The sequence below is a fragment of the Carassius gibelio genome, chromosome A9 (genome assembly GCF_023724105.1).
Source record: "Carassius gibelio isolate Cgi1373 ecotype wild population from Czech Republic chromosome A9, carGib1.2-hapl.c, whole genome shotgun sequence".
In the NCBI taxonomy this organism is placed as follows: Eukaryota; Metazoa; Chordata; class Actinopteri; order Cypriniformes; family Cyprinidae; genus Carassius; species Carassius gibelio.
Window position 1 is genome coordinate 21,125,391 of NC_068379.1, and position 26,464 is coordinate 21,151,854.

At 40.2% G+C, this 26,464-nt stretch overlaps 2 protein-coding genes and 1 long non-coding RNA gene across 4 annotated transcripts; all 3 read left to right on the forward strand.

Moving 5' to 3' along the window:
* Positions 1 to 68: 68 nt before the first annotated feature.
* Positions 69 to 779, forward strand: LOC128020338 (uncharacterized). Its single transcript, XR_008185355.1, has 2 exons — positions 69 to 281; positions 312 to 779. It is a non-coding gene; the product is annotated as an uncharacterized LOC128020338 (long non-coding RNA).
* An 8,718-nt stretch (positions 780 to 9,497) lies between these two features.
* On the forward strand, positions 9,498 to 25,257 carry LOC128019941 (galactose-specific lectin nattectin-like). Of its 2 annotated transcripts, none has more exons than XM_052606317.1 (6): positions 9,498 to 9,544; positions 9,678 to 9,745; positions 9,896 to 9,990; positions 10,150 to 10,275; positions 10,421 to 10,529; positions 10,690 to 10,890. In XM_052606317.1, exons 2-6 carry the CDS (start codon positions 9,685 to 9,687, stop codon positions 10,752 to 10,754), a joined length of 456 nt encoding a protein of 151 aa, XP_052462277.1. In that variant the 5' UTR covers positions 9,498 to 9,544; positions 9,678 to 9,684; the 3' UTR covers positions 10,755 to 10,890. The 2 variants fall into 2 exon arrangements, 1 of the variants encoding a protein (XP_052462277.1); XR_008185259.1 differs by lacking the exon at positions 9,498 to 9,544 and adding an exon at positions 25,181 to 25,257 and having other exon boundaries at positions 10,690 to 10,808.
* LOC128019940 (galactose-specific lectin nattectin-like) lies at positions 9,505 to 25,257 on the forward strand. Its single transcript, XM_052606316.1, has 6 exons — positions 9,505 to 9,544; positions 24,002 to 24,069; positions 24,223 to 24,317; positions 24,476 to 24,601; positions 24,763 to 24,871; positions 25,057 to 25,257. The coding sequence occupies exons 2-6, from the start codon at positions 24,009 to 24,011 to the stop codon at positions 25,119 to 25,121; spliced, it is 456 nt and encodes a 151-aa protein (XP_052462276.1). The 5' UTR covers positions 9,505 to 9,544; positions 24,002 to 24,008; the 3' UTR covers positions 25,122 to 25,257.
* Positions 25,258 to 26,464: the final 1,207 nt, after the last annotated feature.

Below are 26,464 nucleotides of genomic sequence, written 5' to 3' on the forward strand. Positions count from 1 at the left end.
ATATATATATATATAAATATATATATATATATATATATATATAAATATATATATATATATATCTGTATGTATCCAGTTACCTAGTGCTGACTGGTGTGATTGTGTGTTTGTGCTGTTTGTCTGTATGTTTTTAGGCTTTAAGTTTTTGCAAGCAAATAGCAGATATTATTTAGGATATCTATGTTTGTGAAATATTATTTTTTTATTTTGTTGACCATGACATAAATGAGCATCAGAGCACACCGGAGATTCTGTGAGATCTAGTATTACTGGAAACATTGGTTAGAGAGTCCGTTATAGTGGTATAATAGCCAAACATACATGATCATTTTCAGCCTGTTGGATGGTTTGATTTCTACCACTTTTATATGTTTGGAAGAAAAATGGGTAATATATTGTGTGGAAAAGAAAAATCATTTCATTTGTGATTAATAAATTGTGATTAGTAATTTGCCTCTTTTTTTGTGTTGTAATTAAATTGTAAATAAGTTTTTTTTTTTTTTTTACGAAAATAGTTTTTTTTTCAATGTGTGTGTATCATGATTAAAACATTGAATTGTGTTTGTAAAATATAAGCCCATTAATGCTGCCTATCACATTTATAAACCTTGCTATTTACCGTTTTTGTCCAAGCTTGGCGTTTTTTTGCTTATGAAGCAAAAATTAGGGAAAAAAAACAACAAAAATGTCATTTTTTATACTACTCTAGTGAAGTTTTCCACTAGAGATTATATATTATTTTTGTGTATTTAATGCTAATAAAATTATGTTTTGTATTATTTCTACTTTTTTTTTTATGTTGTTATGTTATGTTACAGCATATATTTTCCCATTGCGTATTGTCAGTTCTCTACTGTCAGATCATACAAACCCATCCCATTTGTCAGGAATTATCAACATTATATGCCATAACCTGTTACAAGCTACAAACCTGCTTCAAATATTTATTAATGTTACATTTATAAAGCTGAAATATTCCAGATTTATTTGACTGAAGAAGCTGTTTGTATCAATAGAGAGAAGTTCAATAGATCCTCTCAGATTCTGTGACCATAAAACAAACTGAACACAAGAGGCACAAGAGGTTTTTCATCTATTAAACTGAAAGTTCACTGTTTAAAAATTGCCTTTAAAGAAGAGTCACAGAAGACTCAATACTTTGCTTTGTGTTAATGAAGATGCTAGAGAGAGAGAGAGAAAATTATTCAGGGTAAAACAGATTTCACATTTCAAATGTAACTTTCTGTGTTTGCTCTTTAGTGTAATAAAGAGTGAGACGTTTTCTGGTAAGACTGGTCAAAGATTAAAACCAGGACATCTTGTGCCAATTTTTTGATCGTATAATACTTAATATTGGACAAAAGTATTGGGAATTTATTTTCATCATATGTCTTTCAAGAACATGTTATGATTTGTGGTGAATTCTTTTTTTAACTGGAATTTGTTATCTTCAGAGTTATACATGTATCTGTGAATGTGTGTGTGTGTGTATATATATATATATATATATATATATATATATATATATATATATATATATATATATATATTTCATGATGTATTAAAAATGTACAGTATATATATATATTTATTTATTAGTGTATTTAGTTTACAATCATTTTGTGTACACCTCTGCATGTGCATTTATGTTTTATTACTGTAATCGCCATCATTTCCACTGTGGATATAAAAATATAAAATCATTTTGGGCAAATGCTCTGTCAATTGCATTCAATTGTTAAGATGAAAGGATGCACAGGGCATGGTGTTTCCTGATTCATATTTGAGCAACCCAATCTTTCTCACCAAAGAATTTCATTTTTCACATGATAATTGTCATTTTTATGGTCAGTGCATTCCTTTTTAATTGCAGTTTAGTTTCTGTCCTAAATATGTAATGTCAATCCTTTCATTTCTACTTGAACCATAAGGAGCTTTCTTAAACTGGCTAGGTAACAATTCTTTAAAGCAATTCTTTAAATTAATGCTTTAAAATATAGCTAAGTGTCTCCCCTTTTTTTCTTTGAATCCATTATTGAAAAGCAGGTAAATACAACATTTGTGATACTTAACACATGCATGCTATTGTGGTGGAAATAATCGATGATCGATGGTTGAAGGGTGAACAGAATAATGTCACTTTATTCTTTACAGCTTCTGCTGTCATCCACTTCCAGCTATTTCTAGATGAACGAATCAGTCGTTTTGCTAATTCATATTGCAAACTGATGTTTCTTACCATGCCATTTAAATGTATTGTCCTAATTATAAGCACACTGGTTTGTAGCGCAAACAGTTGTTAACTGCACTTTGTTATTATTCTCATTATTTCTCTACAGCTGTTTATGAATAGGCAGTCACAAATATTCACAGGACACAGCTTAATTCTGAGTTAAGAAATAAGGTGGATACTATATAGCAAACACTGATATCTTCTGGCAGGATCCAGGATCCAGAGTCGGATATTAAATTTCTGATGTATAGAAGTGATCAAATATATTTTTTCATATTTACAATATCATATTCCATTGTTATTCAATGATCAAGTTTCCTGTTCATGTGTGTATATATATATGGAAATATAATTTCTGTTGACAGGTGTTGATATTACGGGAGATATTGAAGCTATATTGAAACGTCAATATAGACAAACTGCAGTACTCAAAGGGCCTGTCACTCAAACTCAATTTGACTTTTAAATCAAAATGTGAATCAAATTAATCATGAAACATATTTCTGAATAATGAATCATTTTTCCCACTTCTGTATTGCATTATTTCAAGTTCAAGTTCAATTTTATTTGTATAGCGCATTTACCACAGCCTCCTGGCTGACCAAAGTGCTTTACATAAGAGCAAGAATATTACACATACATAAAAAATAGACCAGACAAAAATTTAAAACCACCCATTTCAAAATGTAGCATAACACAGTAGTCAGTACACTAAAGAAAATAAAAAAGTTTTTAGCAAGGATTTAAAAATAGACAAGGAAGGGGCCAGTCTGATCTCTAAAGGCAGGGTATTCCAGAGTCGTGGCCCAGCCACTGCAAATGCATGCATTATGCACCTAGTTAAATACGTTCTTCAGAACGTTTTATATCTTAAAAAGCTTTTGTATCATTTCATTTTGCTGTCAAAGAAGGCCAAAACCTTTGTGTGCCAACACGTTTTGCAAATATTGACATTAACAAATAATATTATCATAACTGTCAAGGTGTTTTTAAGTATACTTAAAAATAGCAAAAAATTATTGGACAATAATTTTATGCTTAACAGGTTATTTCAAATTTTTTCTAGCAATAAAGTATGAGCTGTGTAATTCAACAAATACAAACTATCTCTATAACTATTTCTCTATATATTATAATATGTATATTAGTTATGCAAGAAGTAACATGTTACAATTATTAATCCATTATTAATTTGATTATTGATCAATTGTTGGCATCCTGTCAAATTAAACCTTGACTGAATGCCCTTTTTTCAGCAGTTCAGCTACACTGGAGAAAGTGACTCGGGAACTATAAGTTTGCTTTCATCAGTGTACTAAATGTATATAGGCTACTGTAATTACAAAAGTTTTATTTATGTAAAAATCTTTTAAAGACATCAAAATAACAAAACTGATTCATGTGTAATAGACAGGTTTTTCACCTGTTTTTTTTTTTCATCATGTCCCCACAGTCAGTGTAGAATCCAGTCAGAAGCAGGCTTTTTATGTTTTAAGGAAATTTAACTAAATCACTCAGACCTTTACAACAAATAATAATGCTGTGATATTTCACTGGGACACTAGATGTCTCTACAGTGCCATAATCTAGACTAGTATTACCGTGATAGTACTAATTTCTATGGATAGTAACGTTACATGCAACTGTGGAAGCCTTACTTAGCTATACGTAGGATTTTGGAAGGAGAAGGGCACTTCCAGCAAATTCTGAATTGTATATGTGTGTATATATATATATATTAATTCTTTGTGATTTTGATTTACTATATCAAATGATTTAAATATGTAAATTTTCTGCCTCTATATCTTCAATTTTGTGATCACTAAATGCATTTTACCAGATTGAATCACACAGTGAAAGAACGCACTATAAACTCGCGCGCACATCATTAAAACAATTATCGCAGATGACATAATATTGCACACTATGCACCCCTGTCTTTTTCGCTAATTTGTGAAAAATCTCTTGCTAAAATCTCAAAGCTTCATTTTAACCACCCATAAAACTATTTAGCTTACCTCTACATGCTTGCGAATGGTTGGGGTCTTGTCGAGATTGTATAAGCTGCTAGTTTGGTCTCCATAGTCAAGCATAGCTTACGCTGCATAATAAAGCATAAATATGGCCAGGGGTTCACTTCATTTCCTTCGAGTTCAACTTCAGAATACGACGGGGTTTCGTTTTCAGCGGTGTATGCACCACTAACGCCTGTTTTGTCCGTCTGCATCTTTCTTGAGATTTTAGCGCCAGTTTGCCCTCCTTCCCATTATTTACTGCCGTAGTTTCCAGGGAGCGATTTTGTTTTTCTTTTTTACTCCGTAATTAATGTTTTAAAATGTAGCGAAGTACAATACTTCAAACAAAATAAACTTAAGTAAAAGTAAAAATAAAATTACAGATTTTAAAAATTACTTTAAGTACACAAAAAAGCTACTCAATTTCAGTAACGCGAGTAAATGTAATTCGTTACTTTCCATCTCTGTGAAGTGGGACATTCACATTGACTCCATTGTGAAAAAGGTCCAGCAGAGGTTGTGCTTCCTTCGCTGGCTGAAAAAGTTCAACCTGACACAGGCACAGATGACACAGTTTTACTTGGCTATTATGGAGTCTTTTCTGCACTCTTCTGCAATGATCTGGTTTGGGTCAGATAGCAAATCAGGTATAAGAAGACTGCAAAGGACTGACAAGGTAGCTGAAAGGATCATTGGTGTGCAACTGCCCAGTTCAGGACTTGTACAACTCCAGAGTGAAGAAACAGACGGGTAACATCATCAAAGACCCCTCTCACCCTGGACACAACTTGTTTGGTTGGACAAAATCTATAGCTAAAACTGGGAACACTATTTAAACACAACAGGATAATGGGAACATGAGACACACCTGGGATACAATCAAAACAAATGGGGAACACCCAACACTGGAGCAAGCTCTGGAAGAGAGGGCACTTGAGGGCACTCTGGAAGATGCTTTTGAGGGGTGGGCACTGGAGTGAGCTTTGGGACTGGCAGGCTTGCCACATTAATAGTCATACTCTTAGTACTCATATTCAAAGAACCAAAAAATAAACAAAATACCCAAAAGGGTCACAATAGTGATGTAAAACATCTCCAGCAAACTTATTCTTTGGTGTTAAAATGCCTGCTGAACGTTCAGATCGATAAGAAAACCATGCATCACCTCCCTAATGTGATTTCAAAAAGTAAGCATATACAGTTGAGTGAGACTCTTGAAAGTGACAGAAATCAGTATCGTATTGCTTCCCAAAAAGAAAAAGAGCTTCACAGAATCTCTCAAACCCCTGGCATTCAGAGAGATATCAGAAATATAAATAATGAACAAGTGAATGAACAAAAATGTTACAGTAAGTGCAAAAGGCGCATAGGAAGTGGTGAGTATAAACCTGAAAACTGTAACTCAGCTGAACATACAGAGATGGGAGTGGGAATTATATTTTAGGGTGGCCGTGCCACTCTTAATCAAAACCCTGCTAAAATGTAGTGCCAGTACTTGCGCTCAATGGCGCCCCCTCGTGCTGGTTGCCCTCCAGGCGACTGTCTATGACTAGAAACTGATCTATTGCTATTAACTTTGATGAGGAACAGCTGTTAAGTAATTATAAGGGGACTTTCCAGGCTATTATCCATTCACAATTTTAATAAAAATCACTCACGGTTTCAATATTCGTTAACAATTTATTCAATTTTTCTATATGTCATTGTGTAGTGCATACTACTTCAGTTAACTTAATCAAAGTGGAGCACGTCCAAGCTGGTGTGATTGAGGGGAGGCGGGGACCTGGTATATTCATTGATCCTAGTATACTAAATGAGGTAATATTGTAGAGTTACATTCAAGCCATTTTAAAAGCATACATTATTTTTATGGGGAAAAAATGTTTTTTTGTGACAAAAATTAGTGACTGCAGGGGTACTTTAAGAGCCAGTATCTAAAAGAATATTAAAATATCTTTAATAGCTACTTTTTGAGTTATAGGCACACAAACTTCAAGAAAAAATGCTAAATACACACACACACACACACACACACACACACACACACACACACACACACATATATATATATATATATATATATATATATATATATATATACACAGTATATACTGTATATAAAAATAACATTTATAAAATTTCTTGTTTGTTTACTGTGTGGAGATGTGCTGCGTTTGGTCTCGTACTCTATTGCATACGTTGACAGTGTTGACCCTTGTTATGTGTGTTCAAGCGCTAGCCAAGACAGTGTCAGTGACTTTCTCAGACCACATTGCTAAAACTGTTTAATCCTGCAGATTTGCTTTATTCAAAATCAAGAAGATCAAGCCGTTTCTTTCCTTGTTCAAGCTCTTGTTCTGTCCAGGCTGGACTATTGCAATGCCCTCTTGGCAGGTCTTCCAGCCAGTTCTATCAAACCTTTACAATTAATCCAGAACACAGCATTAAGATAAATTTTTAATGAGCCAAAAAGAATACACGTCACACCTCTTTTTATCAAAAAAATTTACCTAAATTTGTTACTTCAGATTTATGTGCCCTCTAGAAGCTTGCGTTCTGCAAGAAAACGTGGCCTGAATGTGCCATCCCAAAGAAGCACAAAGTGTGTAAAGACCTCTAACACTAGCTTGCTCTATTCTCTTTATTTTTATTCTGTTTTCTTTTTATTTATTATTTAAAAGCCCCTGCTATGTGTACTGTGTTAACCTAACTGAGACTTGTTATTGCACTTATATATCATTACTCTTTTTTTGTTTTTGATTGCTTCCACTGTCCTCATTTGTAAGTCGCTTTGGATAAAAGCGTCTGCTAAATGAATAAATGTAAATGTAAATATCTGTGTGTGACTTTAACAAATAATATTATCTCCATCATCACTGACTGTCATGGCTCGCCGCTAGCATAAATAAAGTTTTGTTGGTCTCTCCGGTTTTCCTGTGAATATCTTATCTCAGATCTTTTTCTTTTTATTGTACAAACAGACCACAGCACACAGCAGAGCTTGTTCATGTGAGTCATCATTTGTTTTGCTCATTCCCATCCTCTACCACCTTAATTTATTTTATTTATTTATTTTTTTTGCATTAGTTTAGAGGAAAATTGAATACCAACCTGGACAAAATAAAATTTTCTCTGCTAACATTTTTGTGGCTTGTGACTCGAATCCAGGCAAACTTTTTATATAGTTTGTTAATGTAAACATAAAGGTGTGATTCTGCCAAAAATTTTAATTCAGGCATTATTTACACACCCTGGTGTTGTTCTAAAGCTGTATGACCTTTCTTTTTAGGGGTGAACTATCTCTTTAACATATAACATATTAACATATGAAGTGGCAACAGAAATAATATATATATATTTTTTTTTTTAGCCAAGTTAAAAAAAAAACAGCAAAAACAAACTTGGTAACACTTTACAAGTTCCCTTTGTAAAGGGTTTATAAAGGTGTTCATAAATGACTAATAACTAATTTACAAATGCATTATAAATTATTGATTAGCAGTTGTGAATGCATAAAAAAGGTGATTTTAATGCAATACCTGCCAAATAGTAAGCCATTTTCAACTCTTATGTTCTAAATGCTTAATATTAATACTTAATAAATGCAAAACTATTATTACGATTACAACGAAACCATAAGAAAAAAAGGGAGATGCCACATGCAACTGCAGCTTGACAATATTTATTTAACTAAAGAAATAAGCCACTTTGATCCTCTGTCATCCTCACATCCAGGCAGCTCGTCGGAGGTCTCAAGTGGGACCAACCATAGCCACTAACAAACAATAACGTGTGCCATGTCCATTCAGCTCAGTCCCTTATAAAGCACCATAATCCAATTCAGGTACAAACCACGCCCATCAGCAAAATGACCTGCAACTCTGAGATAAACGCACATGATTTATGTCATGATGCACCAAAAATAGACTATTATTGCTGATTGAATTCTTCAAACGCTTATAACGCCTATCAACAGCAATGATAAAAAATTTGATATCTTTTGTTTATCAATATTATTAAACTTTATTTTGAGGGAAAAAACATAAAAGCACAACCGTGACTTGATGACATATTAAAGGAGTCATATGATGTGATTTCAATTTTCCATTCTCTTTGGAGTTTTACAATCTCTTGGTGCATAATGAAAATCTGTAAAGTTGCAAAGTCTCAAATCCAAAGAGATATTCTTTATCAGAAGAAGAAGGCTTGGTCTCAGTTACCGCAGTTAGTGATGAAGCAGCCATGTCAGAGAGATACTGTTTGTTTCTGAATGAAATAAGTCCACTTTATTTGGCTTTCCTTAAAGTAGATGAAAGAGTTTGCAAAGTGTGGATTTACTTCAAAAATATTACAACCAACAGTGGAGATGCATCATATATAACATATAACTGACACTTCCCTACAGGTACTGTTTACTAACAAGGTGAGAGTGCCAGCTACTGGCCTGGCATACGTAATACAGCAATTTTTGCTGTTTTCGCAGATATGTGTAAACGCAAATCGTTTTGAAAACGTTGTCATGTACACGTGATCCTGCAACCCCCCTCCCACCATCTCCCACCATTCAACCATGCACTTAAGGTCTGTGCAGAGGATGTGAAGCAGGTCTTCCGAAAACAGAAGACTAAGAAAGCTTCAATCCCAGATGACGTTTTACCTGCCTGTTTAAAAGCCTGTGCTGACCAACCGAACAAACCTTTAACAGATCAGGGGAGTAGTGGGAACTTCTCTACTGCTTCAAACCTGTCACTCTCACGTCTGTGGTCATGAAGTAATTTCTTGGCCTATCTAAAAGACATCACTGGACCCTTGCTGGATCCTCTTTAGTTTGTGTACAGAGCAAATAGGTTTGTGGATGATCCAGTCATCATGCCTGCATTATATTCTGCAATATTTCATTAGACCTGGGACTTATGGCCCATAATGCACTTTGATTCTCATGAGTGTGATATTACCTGACAAAAGTTTTTTTTTTCTCGCCTACTCCTTCATATCTTCTCACAAGTTTGGAGACTAATATTGAACTATTAATATATTTCAAACACACATTTCAAATATTATTGTCAAATATTGAATTAGGCTTATGTTGTATGTTCGATAGGCTTGTCTTATCTCATTCTCCTTCATTTGAATGTTATTTTATGTGTCAAGTCCTCAGATCAAACAATGACATCCTGTGTCAATCCTTGTGACTTATACACACTTGACATGGTGTAAAAGTATAAAAGCAGGGCTCTTTCTGGAACTTCACAAAATCATCTTCTGAGATTCTGAAGGCAACGATCTGAAAACTACGGTGAGCTTTTTGCTTACAGACCTACTGAAAAACTTTACTTCTTAAAGTATTTATGTCTTTAAATTAGATTGAGAATCCAGAGTAAGCAGTATTTGAATGCAGACATTTAATTTTCCTGCTTATTCATTTTCAGGTTTATCATGGCAATGCTGAGAAATCTTCTGGTTCTTTTTTTTGTGTTCTCCATGGGGAATGCAGAAGGTAACCATAACATTTATTTGTACAAACCCTTGTTAATCCATTTTAAAAGCTTGTTCTGCCAAACCTTTGATATTTTGCCTTTTGGAGATGAATAGCAGGAAATAGGATATTCCACTGACTAATATTTCATAACATTTAATTGATATACAGTTGATATAGTTGAAAAATGCCCCTTTGGATGGACCAATTTTGGAGTCCAATGCTACAAGTTCTTCTCTCAGTCGGTTAACTGGGTCACAGCAGAGGTAAAGTGTTAGTTAAGATGATTTTTATTATTTTTAAAGTAAAAAATTTATTTTCTGCAAATAAATTTGACAGAAAACTAATACAGAGTAAATAATCAATCAGACCAGACTGATTAGAAGATTAGATTTTGCATTGACAATAAAAATGTGTCTCTTTAGAGAAACTGCCAAAGTCAGGATGCCAATCTCGCATCTGTGCACAGTAAAGCAGAAAACGATTTTCTGCTGAGTCTGTTGCCTACTGCTGCCACACGTTGTTGGGTTGGTATTCAAGATGGAGTACAAGTAAGTGAAACTGTGTGGCCTACAGTTTGTTTGTCTAGACTGATATCTCAAAAGTTTCTAATGAATATGGTTTGACTTCTTCAGAGCCAAGCTAAATTTCCTTTTTTTGTGGAGTTCAGTTATAATAACTGTCTTGGCTCTTTAGGAAGGACAGTGGTTGTGGAGTGATGGAACTCCATTTGACTTTACCAACTGGGGCTCTGGAGAACCTAACAATCTGGGTACTGAGAATTGCGGGGAGCTCAACTGGAGCTGTAAGAATGAAGTGTTTTGTTTCTTTTTTACTTATAATTCTATATTTTCTATATTTTCATATGTCAAAAATGCCTTAAGTGGAACATACTGTTTTATTTTGTTTCTACCACACTATAATGATCAGAATAACTTATTTAATTTCCTGTTTCCACCCCACAGCTAGCCGTTGGAATGATGCATCCTGTTCAACTTCACTGGGCTATATTTGTGCTAAAGACCTGTGAGATCTACAATCATCCTGCTCCACAGTTACTTGATTGTTTTACATTAACATGCTCTATCTTATCTTATCTTATCTTTGCAAAAATGGTTATTCTCTGCAAATTGGTCTTCTAATCAATAAAAAAGCATTGGAAAATATTTTGTGTTGTGGAGTCAAATTACGTACAACATTGTATAGCTAGATTTAAGAATATGGGTATTATAATGGCATTGTAGGCTTCAAGAGGGTGTCTCTAGTATACTCTTAGGGGGGAAAGATACAGTGGGGTACTGTACGCCCATGGGTTTCTATATAAAGAGAAATGTCTTAAATGATTGTATAGTACTTTCATGTTTAAACTGTACAAACATATAGAGTGGGTATATGTTTATATGCCAATTATATAAAAAGATTATATAAAAGAATCACATTTTGCTGCTTTGCATCCTGAAAAGAATATGGACACAGTTTTTGTTTTATCCAGCTGTATTTACTCAGTGCAACTTATAACATCCAAGTGAAAGAGAATGCCAACATGACAATATAATAATAATAATAATAAATAAAAAATCAGAATCACTGAGCTGGAAAAGGACCACACCCCTGCATTATTATTTTGTTAAATCACCTTCTGCTTTAAGCCTCTTGTCCGATGGGATATGTATAGCTTTGCTCATACAGATTCAGCACTATTTACATTTAGGCTTCATTTAGCCATTTTGCAGACGCTTTTATCCAAAGCGACATACAATTGGGGGTTTTTTTGTGTGTTAATATCGACCCGAGAAGTGACTGAGCCCTCTTTAGAAAGTTAACTAGTCGCAAGTTTGAGGTAAAATGCACTGCTTGGTTGTGGTTGTCAATGTCAAAACACTATATAAGTGTCACAGTCTTCTGTCTTTGTCTTTCTGTGAGCACATGGCTTGTGTTGTGTTTGTTTGGTGCCATGTGCTCTCTCCTGTCTATTTTCTAACCCCGCCCATCTTGTTACCTCATCATTGTTTTAGTTGCTCCACCTGTGTTTCTCCCTTTCCTCTGGACTCCATTCCTCTAAACTCCACTCACCTGTTCTCTTGTCACCTCATTCCTTGATTTAATTTGTCCCAGCTGCTTACCTGATTGCCACTTCTTTATAAGCTTCCTGTGTTTTCTGTTCTGGTTTTTTTTGTCTCACATAGGTACCAGTTAATGCCTTTGATGCCTGTCTACTCTGTGTTCAGTCTATGTCTTGTAACTTTTGGGTTTTCCCCCCTTTGGGGTGGTTTCAGTTGTGTTTTTGTTTATTTTTGGTGACGTATAAATATAGTCTTCCCATCTGCCTGCACTTGAGTCTTCGGCTATTGCGATCCGTGACAGTACAAACAAGCCATTTGAAGACTCAGCGGCGATGGGGATTTTCTTATACCCAGCTTCCAGGCGACCAAGGATCCAGACCCCTACCATTGGGCCGCATCCCTGCCCACAAGACAATCGTCCCTTTGGACTGTATGCCGAAGACCTCTTCGATGCAGTCCAAGGGCTAGGGCTTGAGGAGAGCACCCTCATCCATCTGTTTTCAGTAGGCCTGGACGAGCCTGTCAACTGGGTGGAACTGGGGGAGCTAGATAATTGGTCCTATTGGGAGATGGTCGACCACATCATCTATTTAAAGGAGGTGGAACTGCTGGAGGGTGCCCCCCTCCCAGTATGGGCTGCTGTTCCAGGACCAGATTTTGATTACTGATCATCAGACTTCATCCATATACTCTTCACATACAAACATTGTTTGCACAGAAGCAATTTAAACCCATATTGACTTAAACAGTTTGAGTACGAGAGTAAATTTTTTCACAACGCGCTCTAAACTGACACACCTGTCAACCCAATCTTCTCAAGTGTCAATCTAAATGCATTTAAAAAAATAATTATTTTAATAACTGATCAAAGAATACTTGAACCAAATTCCTAAACAGGCACTGTTCACTGAATTTTATAATAAGGTCATTGATCATTGCTAAATTCAAAATCAGAATTTAGATCAAAATATATTTTGCAGCGGTTTTGACTAATCAAATCTGTCAAATATCCTGTCAAATTGTATAAATATGAAAACCCATAAGGCCTTACATAATTAAATATAACCACACTTTTCTATTTAGTTGTAAAGATTTATTATTGTAAATGTGTAGTACGGTAATATACTTAATTTGAATCCTTTTAACAATTTCCAGTTTGGATAGGTGATTATAATAAAAGGAAAGGTAAAAGACATAAAAAAGCTCTTTCAGCAGATTTGTATGAGGTTCACAGTATCTGAGTCGTTATCATCATTATCATCAACCAAACACTGTTCGCCTGACATTCTGACATATCTGTCTAAAAGTATTGTTAATGTACTTATGGATTTCATGCTTTAAGATTGTGTATTATGCATTTTTCAACAAAATGTTTGCATTTCTGTGACTCTAATAAAGTCTGTGCTTCATCTAGAATGCTATACTGTAGCATTCCAGGCTAGAAGATTGCGTACTTGTGCATTATTTTCAACAAAACATCCCCTAAAAGTATTTTTTTCATAACTGTTGGTATCATAGAAAGCATACTTACTCGGCGTATCTAAGTGTGGCATGGGAACCGCTCTTTCCAGGACTGCAAAGCCCTGCAGAGAGTGGCACGCTTAGCTGAGCTCAGGACTGCTCTCCCCTGTCTCTATGACATCTATCTCAGATGAGGCAGAGCTGCTAAAAGCATCAAGGACTCTAACCACCCAGATCACTGTCTGTTCTGTGTCAAATCTTCTAGATATGAAAGCTCATAAGACCTTGAAAGGTTAAATATTAACATGCTTTCCTTCCCAGTTGTAAAGTTTTATTATCTTGTGTGATTGATTACAGTAGAAAATATATAATAATATATAATATATAAGTAATATATAATGCTGTGACAAAATGACACCACAGTGTTTCATTTGAATCCCTTTATCAATTTCCAGTTTAGAGGTGATTAAAAGAAATTATTTTCATCCATATAAATAAGATACATTTTGACGTGTATCGTTTCAATGTGATATTAAGAACACTGCAGTTTATCCACTGATGTACAAAATGTACAAAATGATTTTGCTGTAAAAGACGTTCCTTCAGCAGATTTGTTTGAAGTTCAAGGTTTATGAATCATTCATCATCATCATCATCATCATCATCATCATCGTCATCACCATCATGGTCGTCTTCATCTTCATTGTCGTCATCATCATCATCATCGTCATCATCATCATCGTCATCATCATCATCACTATCATTATCATCATCATCATCCTCTGTATTCACTGCTCCAGAGAGCACATCTTCTATCCAGTTTTCCAGCTCTTCGGGTGACGGCAACTCATCATCATCAGGGATCTTCAACCAGACACTGTCCGCCGGTCATAGAGGACATGTCAGTAAGAAAGAGGGCTTTCATAATGAATTCAGCTGATTTGATTAAAAATGAAAGTTATGCACTTAAATCTGTAACATTAACTACACCAATCTGTGGTCTGAAGAGGTCAACCTTGAAGGTCTTCTCCCAGTAAGGAATGAGCCAAGAAAGAAAATGTGCATATTAAGGGTGGTTCAAAAGAAAGAAATAATTTTTCTTTAAATTTTTGTCATCCATTTCATATCACAGCAGTAATGACACAATATATATATATATATATATATATATATATATATATATATATATATATATATATATATATATATATATATATATATATATATATATATATATATATCATCATGCAACTATCCAAACTTGTTTTAGTCACCAGTGGGAAGTTGTCTGGGTCGATCCACACAATACTCAAGTCTGGATTGTGTGTGTTGTTTCTGGTCACCTCCTTCAAAATCTCCAAGAATTCAAAACCATCTGAAACCCATATTAAAGGTCAAGTTTTGATGATGCTCACACTAAATGAATATTATTGTCTTTATAAAGAATGTGTCACGTTCGGTTTTACAGGAACGAGGAGAGAGAACCAAGTGCAGGTATGAATCTTTTATTAAGGGATAATCCAAAGGGGTAAACAGTCCAGGCAGGGTCAAAACCAGAGAATCCAAATCCAACATAAACATGAAAGCAAGACAAGAAGACAAGGCAAGGCAAGAATGACGGACAATAAATAACACTCAACATTAAACAAGGACTCCGTAACACAGACTGAAACAAACCAGGTATTTATAGACAGGTGCAAACGGTGTAAGTGGAAACAGCTGAATACAATGAACAGTGACGATAAGGGGAAGTGAGACCTTTAGTGGACACCCAGGGATACACAGACCAGACACTGTGACATTACCCCCCCCCCCCCCCCTTTAAGGAGCAGCTTCCAGATGCTCCTCAGACACAAAAAACAAACCAAAAAGACCAGGAGGGCGGCGGACAGGTGGAGGCTCAGGGGGAGGGACGGAGTGCCGGAAAAGAAAACTTGGGGAACAGACACCAGAAGTGTAAACACAAAACAGGGAGACCAGGAGGGAGGAGGACCGGAGGAGGTTCAGGGGGAGGGATGGAGGGCAAGACTAACTGAGGGGAACAGACAGAAACAAAACAGAAACCATGAACACAAAACAGAAGTCCAAGAAGGGCATGTTGAGGCGCCCACCAGGGCGGAGCAGAGGACCACCACAGCCGTGTGGTCAGGGCGGAAGCCCCCCAGGACGGAGCAGAAGCCCAACATGGCCATGTGGTCAAAGCCAGAGCCCTCCAGGGTGGAGCGGAAGACCACCACAACTGTGTGGTCAGGGCGAAAGCCCCCCAGGGCGGAGCAGAAGACCACCACTTCCTCGTGGTCGCCGCCAGAGTCCCCCAGGGCAGAGCGGATGACCACCACGTCCTCGTGGTTGAGACCGGAGTCCCCCAGGACGGGGCAGCAGACCACCCATTGACTTGACTTGGCTCTGGAGGGTCATCGGTGACTGGCCCTGGCTCTGGAGGGTCATCGGTGACTGGCCCTGGCTCTGGAGGGTCCACAAACACCTGACTCGACTCTGGAGGGTCCGCTGGAACCTGCCTTGACTCCGGAGGGTCCACTGGAACCTGACTCGACTCCGGAGAGTCCACCGGAACCTGACTCCACTCCGGAGAGTCCACCGGAACCTGACTCGACTCCGGAGAGTTCACGGGAACATGACTCGACTCCAGAGAGTCACCGGAACCTTACTCGACTTCGGAGAGTCCACTGGTACCTGACTCGACTCCAGAGAGTCCACCGGTACCTGACTCGACTCCAGAGAGTCCACCGGTACCTGACTCGACTCCAGAGAGTTCACAGGAACATGACTCGACTCCGGAGAGTTCACAGGAACATGACTCGACTCTAGAGAGTCCACGGGAACCTGACTAGACTCCGGAGAGTCCACCGGAACCTGACTCGACTCCGGAGAGTCCACCGGAACCTGACTCGACTCCAGAGAGTCCACCGGTACCTGACTCGACTCCAGAGAGTTCACAGGAACATGACTCGACTCCGGAGAGTTCACAGGAACATGACTCGACTCCGGAGAGTTCACGGGAACATGACTCGACTCTGGAGAGTTCACGGGAACCTGACTCAACTCTGGAGAGTTCACGGGAACCTGACTAGACTCCGGAGAGTCCACCGGAACCTGACTCGACTCCGGAGAGTCCACCGGTACCTGACTCGACTCCAGAGAGTCCACGGGAATCTGACTCGACTCTGGAGAGTTCACGGGAACATGACTCGACTCTGGAGAGTTCACAGGAACATGACTCGACTCTGGAGAGTTCACGGGAACCTGACTCGACTCTGGACTGTCTGTGGCGACCTGAGGCGCCTCGGCTTCAGGCACTGCCTCTGGAACGGTCTCAGGCACCGCCTCTGTCACGGCATCGGGAGCGGCCTCGGGCACCGCCTTGGTCTCTGGAACAGCATCGGGCACCGCCTCGACCTCTGGAACAGCATCGAGCACCACCTCGATCTCTGGAACAACCTCGGGCACTGCCTCAGCCTCCGGAACAACCTCGGGCACTGCCTCGGCCTCCGGAATAGCATCAGGCACCGCCTCGGCATCGGGCACCACCTCGGCCTCCGGAACAGCGTCGGGCACCGCCTCGACCTCCGGAACAGCATCGGGCACCGCCTCAGCCGGAACAGCATCGGGCACCGCCTCGGCCTCCGGAACAGCATCAGGCACCGCCTCGACCTCCGTAACAGCATCGGGCACCGCCTCGGTCACTGCATCGGGAACGGCCTCGGGCACTACCTCGGGGACGGCAGCGGCCCGCTCGGGAACGTCCCCCTGGACGGCAGCGGCCCGCTTGGGAACGTCCTCCTGGACGGCAGCGACCCGCTTGGGAACCTACCCCTGGATGGCAGCGGCCCACTCGAGAACGTTCTCCAGGCCTTGAGGAACGGTAGACGCCTGTCTCCTCGTCCTCCGCCCTCTATGATGGTGAGTCAGTGGCACCTTGACTGGCGACTCAGGCGTTGAGTCGGCCATCTTGTGCTGTGGCTCTAAGCTGGCGCCCATCTTGTGCTGTGGGGCTGGACCGGTGGCCAATTTGGGCATTGGCGCTGGGTTAGCGGCCCTATTGTGCTGTGGCGCTAGGCTGACAGTTATCTTGTGCTGTGGTGCTGGATTGGCGGCCATCTTGGGTTGTGGCGCTGGCTCAGCAGCTTTGACGTGAACAGTCTGGGGAGCTTCTAGGATCTGTGACAGCATGGAGAAATACTCTAAGAATGAGTCAGCAGCCATCTTGAACATCGGCACTGAGCTGGTGGCCATCTGATACTGTGGTGTGAGGCTGGCTTCCATCTTGCCTCGTGGTGCGGGTTTGGTGGCCATGCACCGCAGCGGCGCTGGGTTGGCGGCCATCTTGTGCTGTTACACCGGGCTGGCGGCCATCTTGGGTTGTGGCACTGTGCTGGCGTCCATCCTGCCTCTTGGCGCGAATCTAGCTGCCATCATGGGCAGTGGCGCCACCAGGTGTGCGCTTCTTCTCACATCTCTGTCCGCCATGGTGAGACGGTGGCTCTGACCCATTCCACAGGAGCCCCGGATCAAAGGGAGGCCATGGTTGAGAGCGATGCTGAGTCTCCTCTCGACCACTCCCTCCTCGGCGACCTCCCCTGGTCCCCCGGGAAACCACCAGGCGAGTTCCCTCAAAACTGCCTCTCTCCCGCTCTGTGGCTGGGGATGAGACATGGGCAGACATACCGCTGGTTCTCTGTGTGACGGAATCCTTCTGTCACGTTCGGTTTTACAGGAACGAGGAGAGAGAACCAAGTGCAGGTATGAATCTTTTATTAAGGGATAATCCAAAGGGGTAAACAGTCCAGGCAGGGTCAAAACCAGAGAATCCAAATCCAACATAAACATGAAAGCAAGACAAGAAGACAAGGCAAGGCAAGGCAATGCAAGGCAGGGCACGGCAAGGCAATGCAAGGCAAGGCAAGGCAAGTTAAGGCAAGGCAAGGCAAGGCAAGAATGACGGACAATGAATAACACTCAACATTAAACAAGGACTCCGTAACACACACTGAAACAAACCAGGTATTTATAGACAGGTGCAAACGATGTAAGTGGAAACAGCTGAATACAATGAACAGTGACGATAAGGGGAAGGGTCCTCCTCTTCTGCAAAGGCTACAATGTGAATTCCTTTCAAATCATCCTCCTGCAAAAGAGAACATTAATTTCAATGTATCAATGCTTTATGATATCCACAGGTATTCCTTTGCTCACAACAGGAATTTATTTTGTTATAAAGCTTACTTTCACTGTTCAACTTATGACATGAACAGACTGATATAGTGCATTGCCATGGACATTATTAGGAAGTATACAACCACTAGATAATGCGATTGACCATTCAGAAGAAAGTTTTTCAAATGTTTCTCACCCAGGTCTCAAACATGTCTTCTGCCCTGAGCTTTCTTAGAGTTGATCTGTGGAGGTCAACAGATATCATCAGTATGTATATGAAATCTGTATCACGCATCTGTCTATCCATCCTTTAGAATATCATTAGATTAGCTTTTATTGATTACCGTCTGTGTTCGGCTATGGAGGCCACCAGCTCTTCTTCTGAGTTTGGTTTGTCTGGAATGGTGACTGGTTCCTCCATGAAGGGCTCATAGAAGTCAACCTCATTCATCTTCAGAGTCAGCTCTTTTGCAACCTGAAATGCAACAGTTAAAGCAACATGTCTACCATCAGTGGTTTTCAGAGAATTATCCAGTCCCCAAAAGACAACATATATAAATGCAATACTCACAGATTTCTCAAAGGTGGCAAAAAATTTGATAAAAGGCTGAAATTGTTCAGCTGTCTCCTGGAATGCAAGATAATCTGAGGAAACGTAAAACAATTAAAAACAAGCTTTTTTTTTTGTTTACTAAAAGGCAACTGCATCAAAAACTGTAAATTCCCTTTTGCTCGTACTGGAACCTTTATTTTTGTAGCCTACTTGAGGTGTGACTTGAAATAAATGACCTCTAAATGTCAACTATAGCTTGAAAGAGTAGTAACCTACAATACTCAAGACAGCCTATAAGATTTCATTGTGCATTTAAAAAACATAACTGGAATGTAGAGACGTTTAAAAATGAATGTGTTAACATTTATTGCATGGTATTAATTTATTGCATACTATGTAGGTATGTGTTTGGAAGGTGCAGATATCAGATAACCACAGCTGAAAGATATAATTGTCCCTCATAGTCTGCACACACATACTTACGTTCAGAGCCATTCGGTCAAACGCTCGCAATTCATGAGCATTGTCAATTATCTCAACCGGATCTTCCATCAACTAAAGGACGAAGGTGAGAGGGTGGCAGAATGTTGAAATTACATATAAAAGCACTACGACAATTAGATGTTTAGATTTATGATAAATACAGATTCTTTACATTGAGAAGGAATTCCACAAGAGTGTCTGCAGCAAGCAGGCCATCAAATTCAATCACACGGTCCTCCTTAAAGACATAGATGCTGCCTTCCTAATGTAAACCTTCCAATAAAACATATGGACATCCATCATTGCAGTAAAACGTACACTGTACAATGAAATCAGCATCCATTCGTGTAAATCTCCAAAAACGTCATTGATTTTGTTCTAAAATTTGTTTTACTGGGATATTTAGTGAGGATTTTAGGATATGTTTTAAGCCAATTAGGGTAAGTCGTGGCCTAGTTGTTAGAGAGTTTGACTCCTAACCCTAGGGTTGTGGGTTTGAATCTTGGGCCGGCAATACCACGACTGAGTTGCCCTTGAGCAAGGCATTGAACACCGAACTGCTCCCTGGGCACCACAGCATAAATGGCTGCCCACTGCTCCGGGTGTGTGTTCATGGTTTATGTGTTCACTGCTGTGTGTCTCTTTGGGTGGGTTAAATGCAGAGCAAGAATTCTGAGTATGGGTCACCAAACTTGGCTGTATGTCATTTGTATGCATTTGCATCCAGTCTTCTTTTCCGTGACAGAACGATCTGACCCTCATCATGGATGCAGCGAGTTCAGCGGCTTTCACCGAGTTCATCAGCCACAGCATAACTCATATGAATCAGCAGCAGGAGAGCATCTCTTCCACCGGACGCGCCGTCCAGGCGCTGGTAACACAGGTGTCCAAGCTCTCCCAACATATGCAACAACTTCGCGCTCCCACTGCGCCAGCCCCACCGACCGTTTCCCCACCACCTTCAGAACCACGGGACATCTCGGAGCCCCGCCTCCCCGTGCCACAGACTTATTCCGGTGAGCCTGACTTTTGTAGAGCATTCCTCAACAAGTGATTCTCTCCACTTCACTTTACAGCCCTATACGTTCGAGAGGGAGGAGTCCAAAGTGGCAGTCTTACTCACGCTTCTCACGGGGAAGGCGGCGCTGTGGGGAATGGCGGTTTGGGAGAACCGTGATCCTTGCTGCTCCTCGTTCACGGCACTCGCCGCCAAGATGAGGAGGGTGTTCGACCGTGCGGTGGCGGGCAAGGAGGCCGCCCGGAAACTCACCGCGCTCAAGCAAGGCAACCGCACGATCGCGGATTATGCCATCGAGTTCCGCACCCTCGCGGCGGAGTGCCGGTGGAACGAGGAGGCGCAGTGGGACGTTTTCTTGCATGGGCTGGCTGATCTCGTCCACCGTGAGATCTACACCCTGGACTTACCTGAGACTTTTAATGGTCTGGTAGAGCAGGCATTACGTGTCAATTCACGCCTTCGACGAGTGGAAGCTATGGAGGAATCTGGAGAACGAGGCAGCGGTCTTCGAGCCAGTCCGGTGGATGCGGTCAGTACACCATCTGATCCTGAGCCCATGCAGGTGGGGAGAGCACGGCTTTCCTGGGAGGAGAGGGAATGGCGGAGGTCCCTGAGCCTTTGTCTCTACTGTGGAACATCTGGTCATCTCGTTAGGAACTGTCCGGTAAAAAGACCAGGCCCGATAGTAAACTCGAGGCTACTATCGGGCGGGATCTCTGCCGAGAAGTCCTCACCATCTACCCTCCTTCCAGTAAGACTGAGATGGGCCACCAACGACGTCACCTGCAGTGCACTTCTGGATTCCGGGGCCGAGGGCAATTTCATGGATTATAACTTCGCTCAGCAACATGGCATCTCTACCTCCTCCCTCAAGCACTCCATCTCTGTCAGCGCACTCAATGGACAGCTACTACCTGCTCTCTCACACATCACGGATTCCATCACGCTCATCACCTCTGGCAACCACTCCGAAGAGACTCAGTTCCTTCTCATGGACTCACCTCACGCTCCCATCGTCCTGGGCCATCCCTGGCTCAGTAAGCACAATCCCCGCATCAACTGGATTCTGGGTACTGTCACGGAGTGGAGCACCAGTTGTCATAAGTCTTGTCTTTTGTCTGCTTGTCCCACGGTGTCTGTTTCTGTTTTGCAGGATGAGGCTGTGGATCTTTCTAACGTGCCCATGGAGTATCTCGACCTGAAGGAGGTGTTCAGTAAGTCCCAGGCTGCTTCTCTCCCTCCACATCGTCCCTATGATTGTGCTATAGACCTAGTGGCAGGTAAGTCTCCGCCTAAGGGCAAATTATACTCTTTGTCTGTTCCCGAGAGGGAGGCCATGTAGAAATACATTTCTGATTCTCTGGCAGCCAAGATCATTCGCCCATCCTCTTCTCCAGTGGGGGCGGGGTTCTTTTTTGTGGGGAAGAAGGATGGTTCCTTGTGACCTTGTATTGATTACCGGGGGCTGAACAACATCACGGTTAAGAATACCTATCCTTTGCAGTTGATGTCTTTGGCTTTCGAGAGGTTGCAAGGAGCATCCGTCTTCACTAAATTGGACTTGCGTAATGCTTATAATTTGGTCCGCATCAGGGAGGGAGATGAGTGGAAGACCGCTTTTAACACCCCCAGAGGGCACTTTGAGTACTTGGTTATGCCCTTCGGGCTTTCCAACTCGCCTGCGGTCTTCCAGGCATTCGTTAATGATGTGTTGAGAGACATGGTTGATCAGTTCATATATGTCTACCTGGATGACATATTGATATTTTTTAGTCTCTCCAGGAACATGTTCAACACGTCAGACGAGTGCTTCAGCGGCTGTTAGAGAATGGTCTTTTTGTCAAGGCGGAGAAATGCGAATTTCATGCACAATCTGTTTCCTTCCTAGGGTACATCGTCTCGTCTGAGGGAATTCGCATGGATCCTGACAAGGTTAAGGCTGTGGTGGATTGGCCAAGTCCAGATTCCCGTAAGGCCCTACAGCGGTTTCTGGGGTTCGCTAATTTCTACCGGCGTTTTATTCGCAACTTCAGCCAACTAGCCGCACCTCTGACTGCCTTGACCTCCCCCAGAATGGCCTTCAGGTGGTCAGATGCAGCCGAAGCTGCATTTGCTAAACTGAAGAGTCACTTCGTTTCGGCTCCCATTCTGATTGCCCCTGATTCCTCACGTCAGTTCGTGGTGGAGGTCGATGCGTCAGAGGTGGGGGTAGGAGCAGTTCTTTCCCAGCGGTCTCCCTCAGATAACAAGATGCACCCTTGCGCGTTTTACTCTCACCGTTTATCTCCCGCGGAAAGTCATTATGATATTGGTAACAGAGAGTTGTTTGCGGTCAAATTAGCGTTAGAGGAGTGGCGTCACTGGTTAGAGGGTTCGGGGGTGCCCTTTATCGTTTGGACTGATCACAAGAACTTACAGTATATACGATCAGCTAAAAGGCTCAATTCCAGGCAGGCTCGGTGGGCACTTTTTTTCGGTCGTTTTGATTTTACTCTATCGTACCGCCCGGACTCCAAGAACATCAAGCCTGATGCCCTTTCTCGTATTTTTGGTCCGTCCGAATGCCCGTCCACTCCCGAGTGTATTTTTCCTGAGACATTAGTGGTCTCCACTCTGACATGGGAGGTCGAGTCGAAGGTCCTAACGGCCTTAGAAGGGGTAACGCCTCCGCCCGCGTGCCCACCGAACCGTTTATTTGTGCCGGATGAGTTAAAGTCCTGCGTCATTACGTGGGGTAATTGCTCTAACATAGCTTGCCATCCAGGGGTTAATCGAACCAGATGTTTGGTCAAGCAACGGTTCTGGTGGCGAGGTATGGCTCACGACATCCGCAATTTTGTTTTGGCTTGCTCGGTTTGCGCCACTGGTAAGACTTCCAACCGTCCTCATATCTGAAAGACATCACTGGACCCTTGCTGGATCCTCTTTAGTTTGTGTACAGAGCAAATAGGTTTGTGGATGATCCAGTCATCATACCTGCATTATATTCTGCAATATTTCATTAGACCTGGGACTTATGGCCCATAATACACTTTGAGTGTGATCTCACCTGACAAAAGGCTTTTTTTTTTTCTCGCCTACTCCTTCATATCTTCTCACAAGTTTGGAGACTAATATTGAACTATTAATATATATTCAAACGCACATTTCAAATATTATTGTCAAATATTGAATTAGGCTTATGTTTTTTCGATAGGCTTGTCTTATCTCATTCTCCTTCATTTGAATGTTATTTAATGTGTCAAGTCCTCAGATCAAACAACGACATCCTGTGTCAATCCTTGTGACTTATACACACTTGACATGGTGTAAAAGTATAAAAGCAGGGCTCTTTCTGGAACTTCACAAAATCATCTTCTGAGATTCTGAAGGCAACGATCTGAAAACCACAGTAAGTTTTTTGCTTACAGACCTACTGAAAAACTTTACTTCTTAAAGTATTTATGTCTTTAAATTAGATTGAGAATCCAGAGTATGCAGTATTTGAATGCAGACATTTCATTTTCCTGCTTATTCATTTTCAGGTTTATCATGGCAATGCTGAGAAATCTTCTGGTTCTTTTTTTTGTGTTCTCCATGGGGAATGCAGAAGGTAACCAAAACATTTATTTGTACAAACCCTTGTTTATCCATTTTAAAAGCTTGTTCTGCCAAACCTTTGATATTTTGTAGCCTTTTGGAGATGAATAGCAGGAAATAGGATATTCCACTGACTAATATTTCATAACATATAATTGATATACAGTTGATATAGTTGAAAAATGCCCCTTTGGATGGACCAATTTTGGAGTCCAATGCTACAAGTTCTTCTCTCAGTCGGTTAACTGGGTCACAGCAGAGGTAAAGTGTTAGTTAAGATGATTTTTATTATTTTTAAAGTAAAAAATTTTTTTCTGCAATTAAATTTGACAGAAAACTAATACTGAGTAAATAATCAATCAGACCAGACTGATTAGAAGATTAGATTTTGCATTGACAATAAAAATGTGTCTCTTTAGAGAAACTGCCAAAGTCAGGATGCCAATCTCGCATCTGTGCACAGTAAAGCAGAAAACGATTTTCTGCTGAGTCTGTTGCCTACTGCTGCCACACGTTGTTGGGTTGGTATTCAAGATGGAGTACAAGTAAGTGAAACTGTGTGGCCTACAGTTTGTTTGTCTAGACTGATATCTCAAAAGTTTCTAATGAATATGGTTTGACTTCTTCAGAGCCAAGCTAAATTTCCTTTTTTTGTGGAGTCTGAGTACATTGGTGAACTCTTATAATAACTGTCTTGGCTCTTTAGGAAGGACAGTGGTTGTGGAGTGATGGAACTCCATTTGACTTTACCAACTGGGGCTCTGGAGAACCTAACAATCTGGGTACTGAGAATTGCGGGGAGCTCAACTGGAGCTGTAAGAATGCAGTGTTTTGTTTCTTTTTTACTTATAATTCTATATTTTCTATATTTTCATATCATACAATAACACAATGGCTCATTTGTCAAAAATGCCTTAAGTTGAACATACTGTTTTATTTTGTTTCTACCACACTATAATGATCAGAATAACTTATTTAATTTCCTGTTTCCACCCCACAGCTAGCCGTTGGAATGATGCATCCTGTTCAACTTCACTGGGCTATATTTGTGCTAAAGACCTGTGAGATCTACAATCATCCTGCTCCACAGTTACTTGATTGTTTTACATTAACATGCTCTATCTTATCTTATCTTATCTTTGCAAAAATGGTTATTCTCTGCAAATTGGTCTTCTAATCAATAAAAAAGCATTGGAAAATATTTTGTGTTGTGAAGTCAAATTACGTACAACATTGTGTAGCTAGATTTAAGAATATGGGTATTATAATGGCATTGTAGGCTTCAAGAGGGTGTCTCTAGTATACTCTTAGGGGGGAAAGATACAGTGGGGTACTGTACGCCCATGGGTTTCTATATAAAGAGAAATGTCTTAAATGATTGTATAGTACTTTCATGTTTAAACTGTACAAACATATAGAGTGGGTATATGTTTATATGCCAATTATATAAAAAGATTATAAAAGAATCACATTTTGCTGCTTTGCATCCTGAAATGAATATGGACACAGTTTTTGTTTTATCCAACTGTATCTACTCAGTGCAACTTATAACATCCAAGTGAAAGAGAATGCCAACATGACAGAAAAAAAAAAAAAGAATAATAATAATAATAAATAAAAAATCAGAATCACTGAGCTGGAAAAGGACCACACCCCTGCATTATTATTTTGTTAAATCACCTTCTGCTTTAAGCCTTTAGTCCGATGGGATATGTATAGCTTTGCACATACAGATTCAGCACTATTTACATTTAGGCTTCATTTAGCCATTTTGCAGACGCTTTTATCCAAAGCGACATACAATTGGGGGATACATAAAGCGATTCTTCTTGAACAAGCAAACGGACACAGGATGTGCTTGTAAAACCAAGTTTTATACATTGTTCAAATAAGTACAAGCTAGACAAATAAGGAATAAATACAGAGAGAGTGTACTGTTTTTTTTTTTTTGTGTGTGTGTTAATATCGACCCGAGAAGTGACTGAGCCCTCTTAAGAAAGTTAACTAGTCGCAAGTTTGAGGTAAAATGCACTGCTTGGTTGTGGTTGTCGATGTCAAAACACTATATAAGCTGTGATTCAGATATTAAATAATGTTATGTCCTTTTGTCAGGCTATTAGGGTAAATTTAGTATAGGGTGTGAAAATTGTACAGCTGTGGTATTTGTATAGGGTGTGAATTCTGTATAGAAGATGTAATTAAAACTAACCCTTAAACTAATAAAAACTAAACTAAAACTAAGCATTTTAACTAAGCCCTATTATAGTGGGGTAATTCGCACTCTATTGTACCTTATGTGCATGTGCAATAACAATAAAGTCTAATCTAATCTTATCTAATCTGATTGAGTTTACATGTCATTTTAAGAAGGGGGTGATCCTTTTTCCAACTCAGTGATTCCGTTTTTG

Coding starts and splice junctions, on each gene's coding strand:
- LOC128019941 (XM_052606317.1), top strand. CDS start 9,685: ATGGCAATGCTGAGAAATCTTCTGGTTCTTTTTTTTGTGTTCTCCATG. Junction 9,991..10,149: donor TTAACTGGGTCACAGCAGAG/GTAAAGTGTTAG, acceptor GTGTCTCTTTAG/AGAAACTGCCAAAGTCAGGA. Junction 10,276..10,420: donor GTATTCAAGATGGAGTACAA/GTAAGTGAAACT, acceptor TTGGCTCTTTAG/GAAGGACAGTGGTTGTGGAG.
- LOC128019940 (XM_052606316.1), top strand. CDS start 24,009: ATGGCAATGCTGAGAAATCTTCTGGTTCTTTTTTTTGTGTTCTCCATG. Junction 24,602..24,762: donor GTATTCAAGATGGAGTACAA/GTAAGTGAAACT, acceptor TTGGCTCTTTAG/GAAGGACAGTGGTTGTGGAG. Junction 24,872..25,056: donor CGGGGAGCTCAACTGGAGCT/GTAAGAATGCAG, acceptor TCCACCCCACAG/CTAGCCGTTGGAATGATGCA.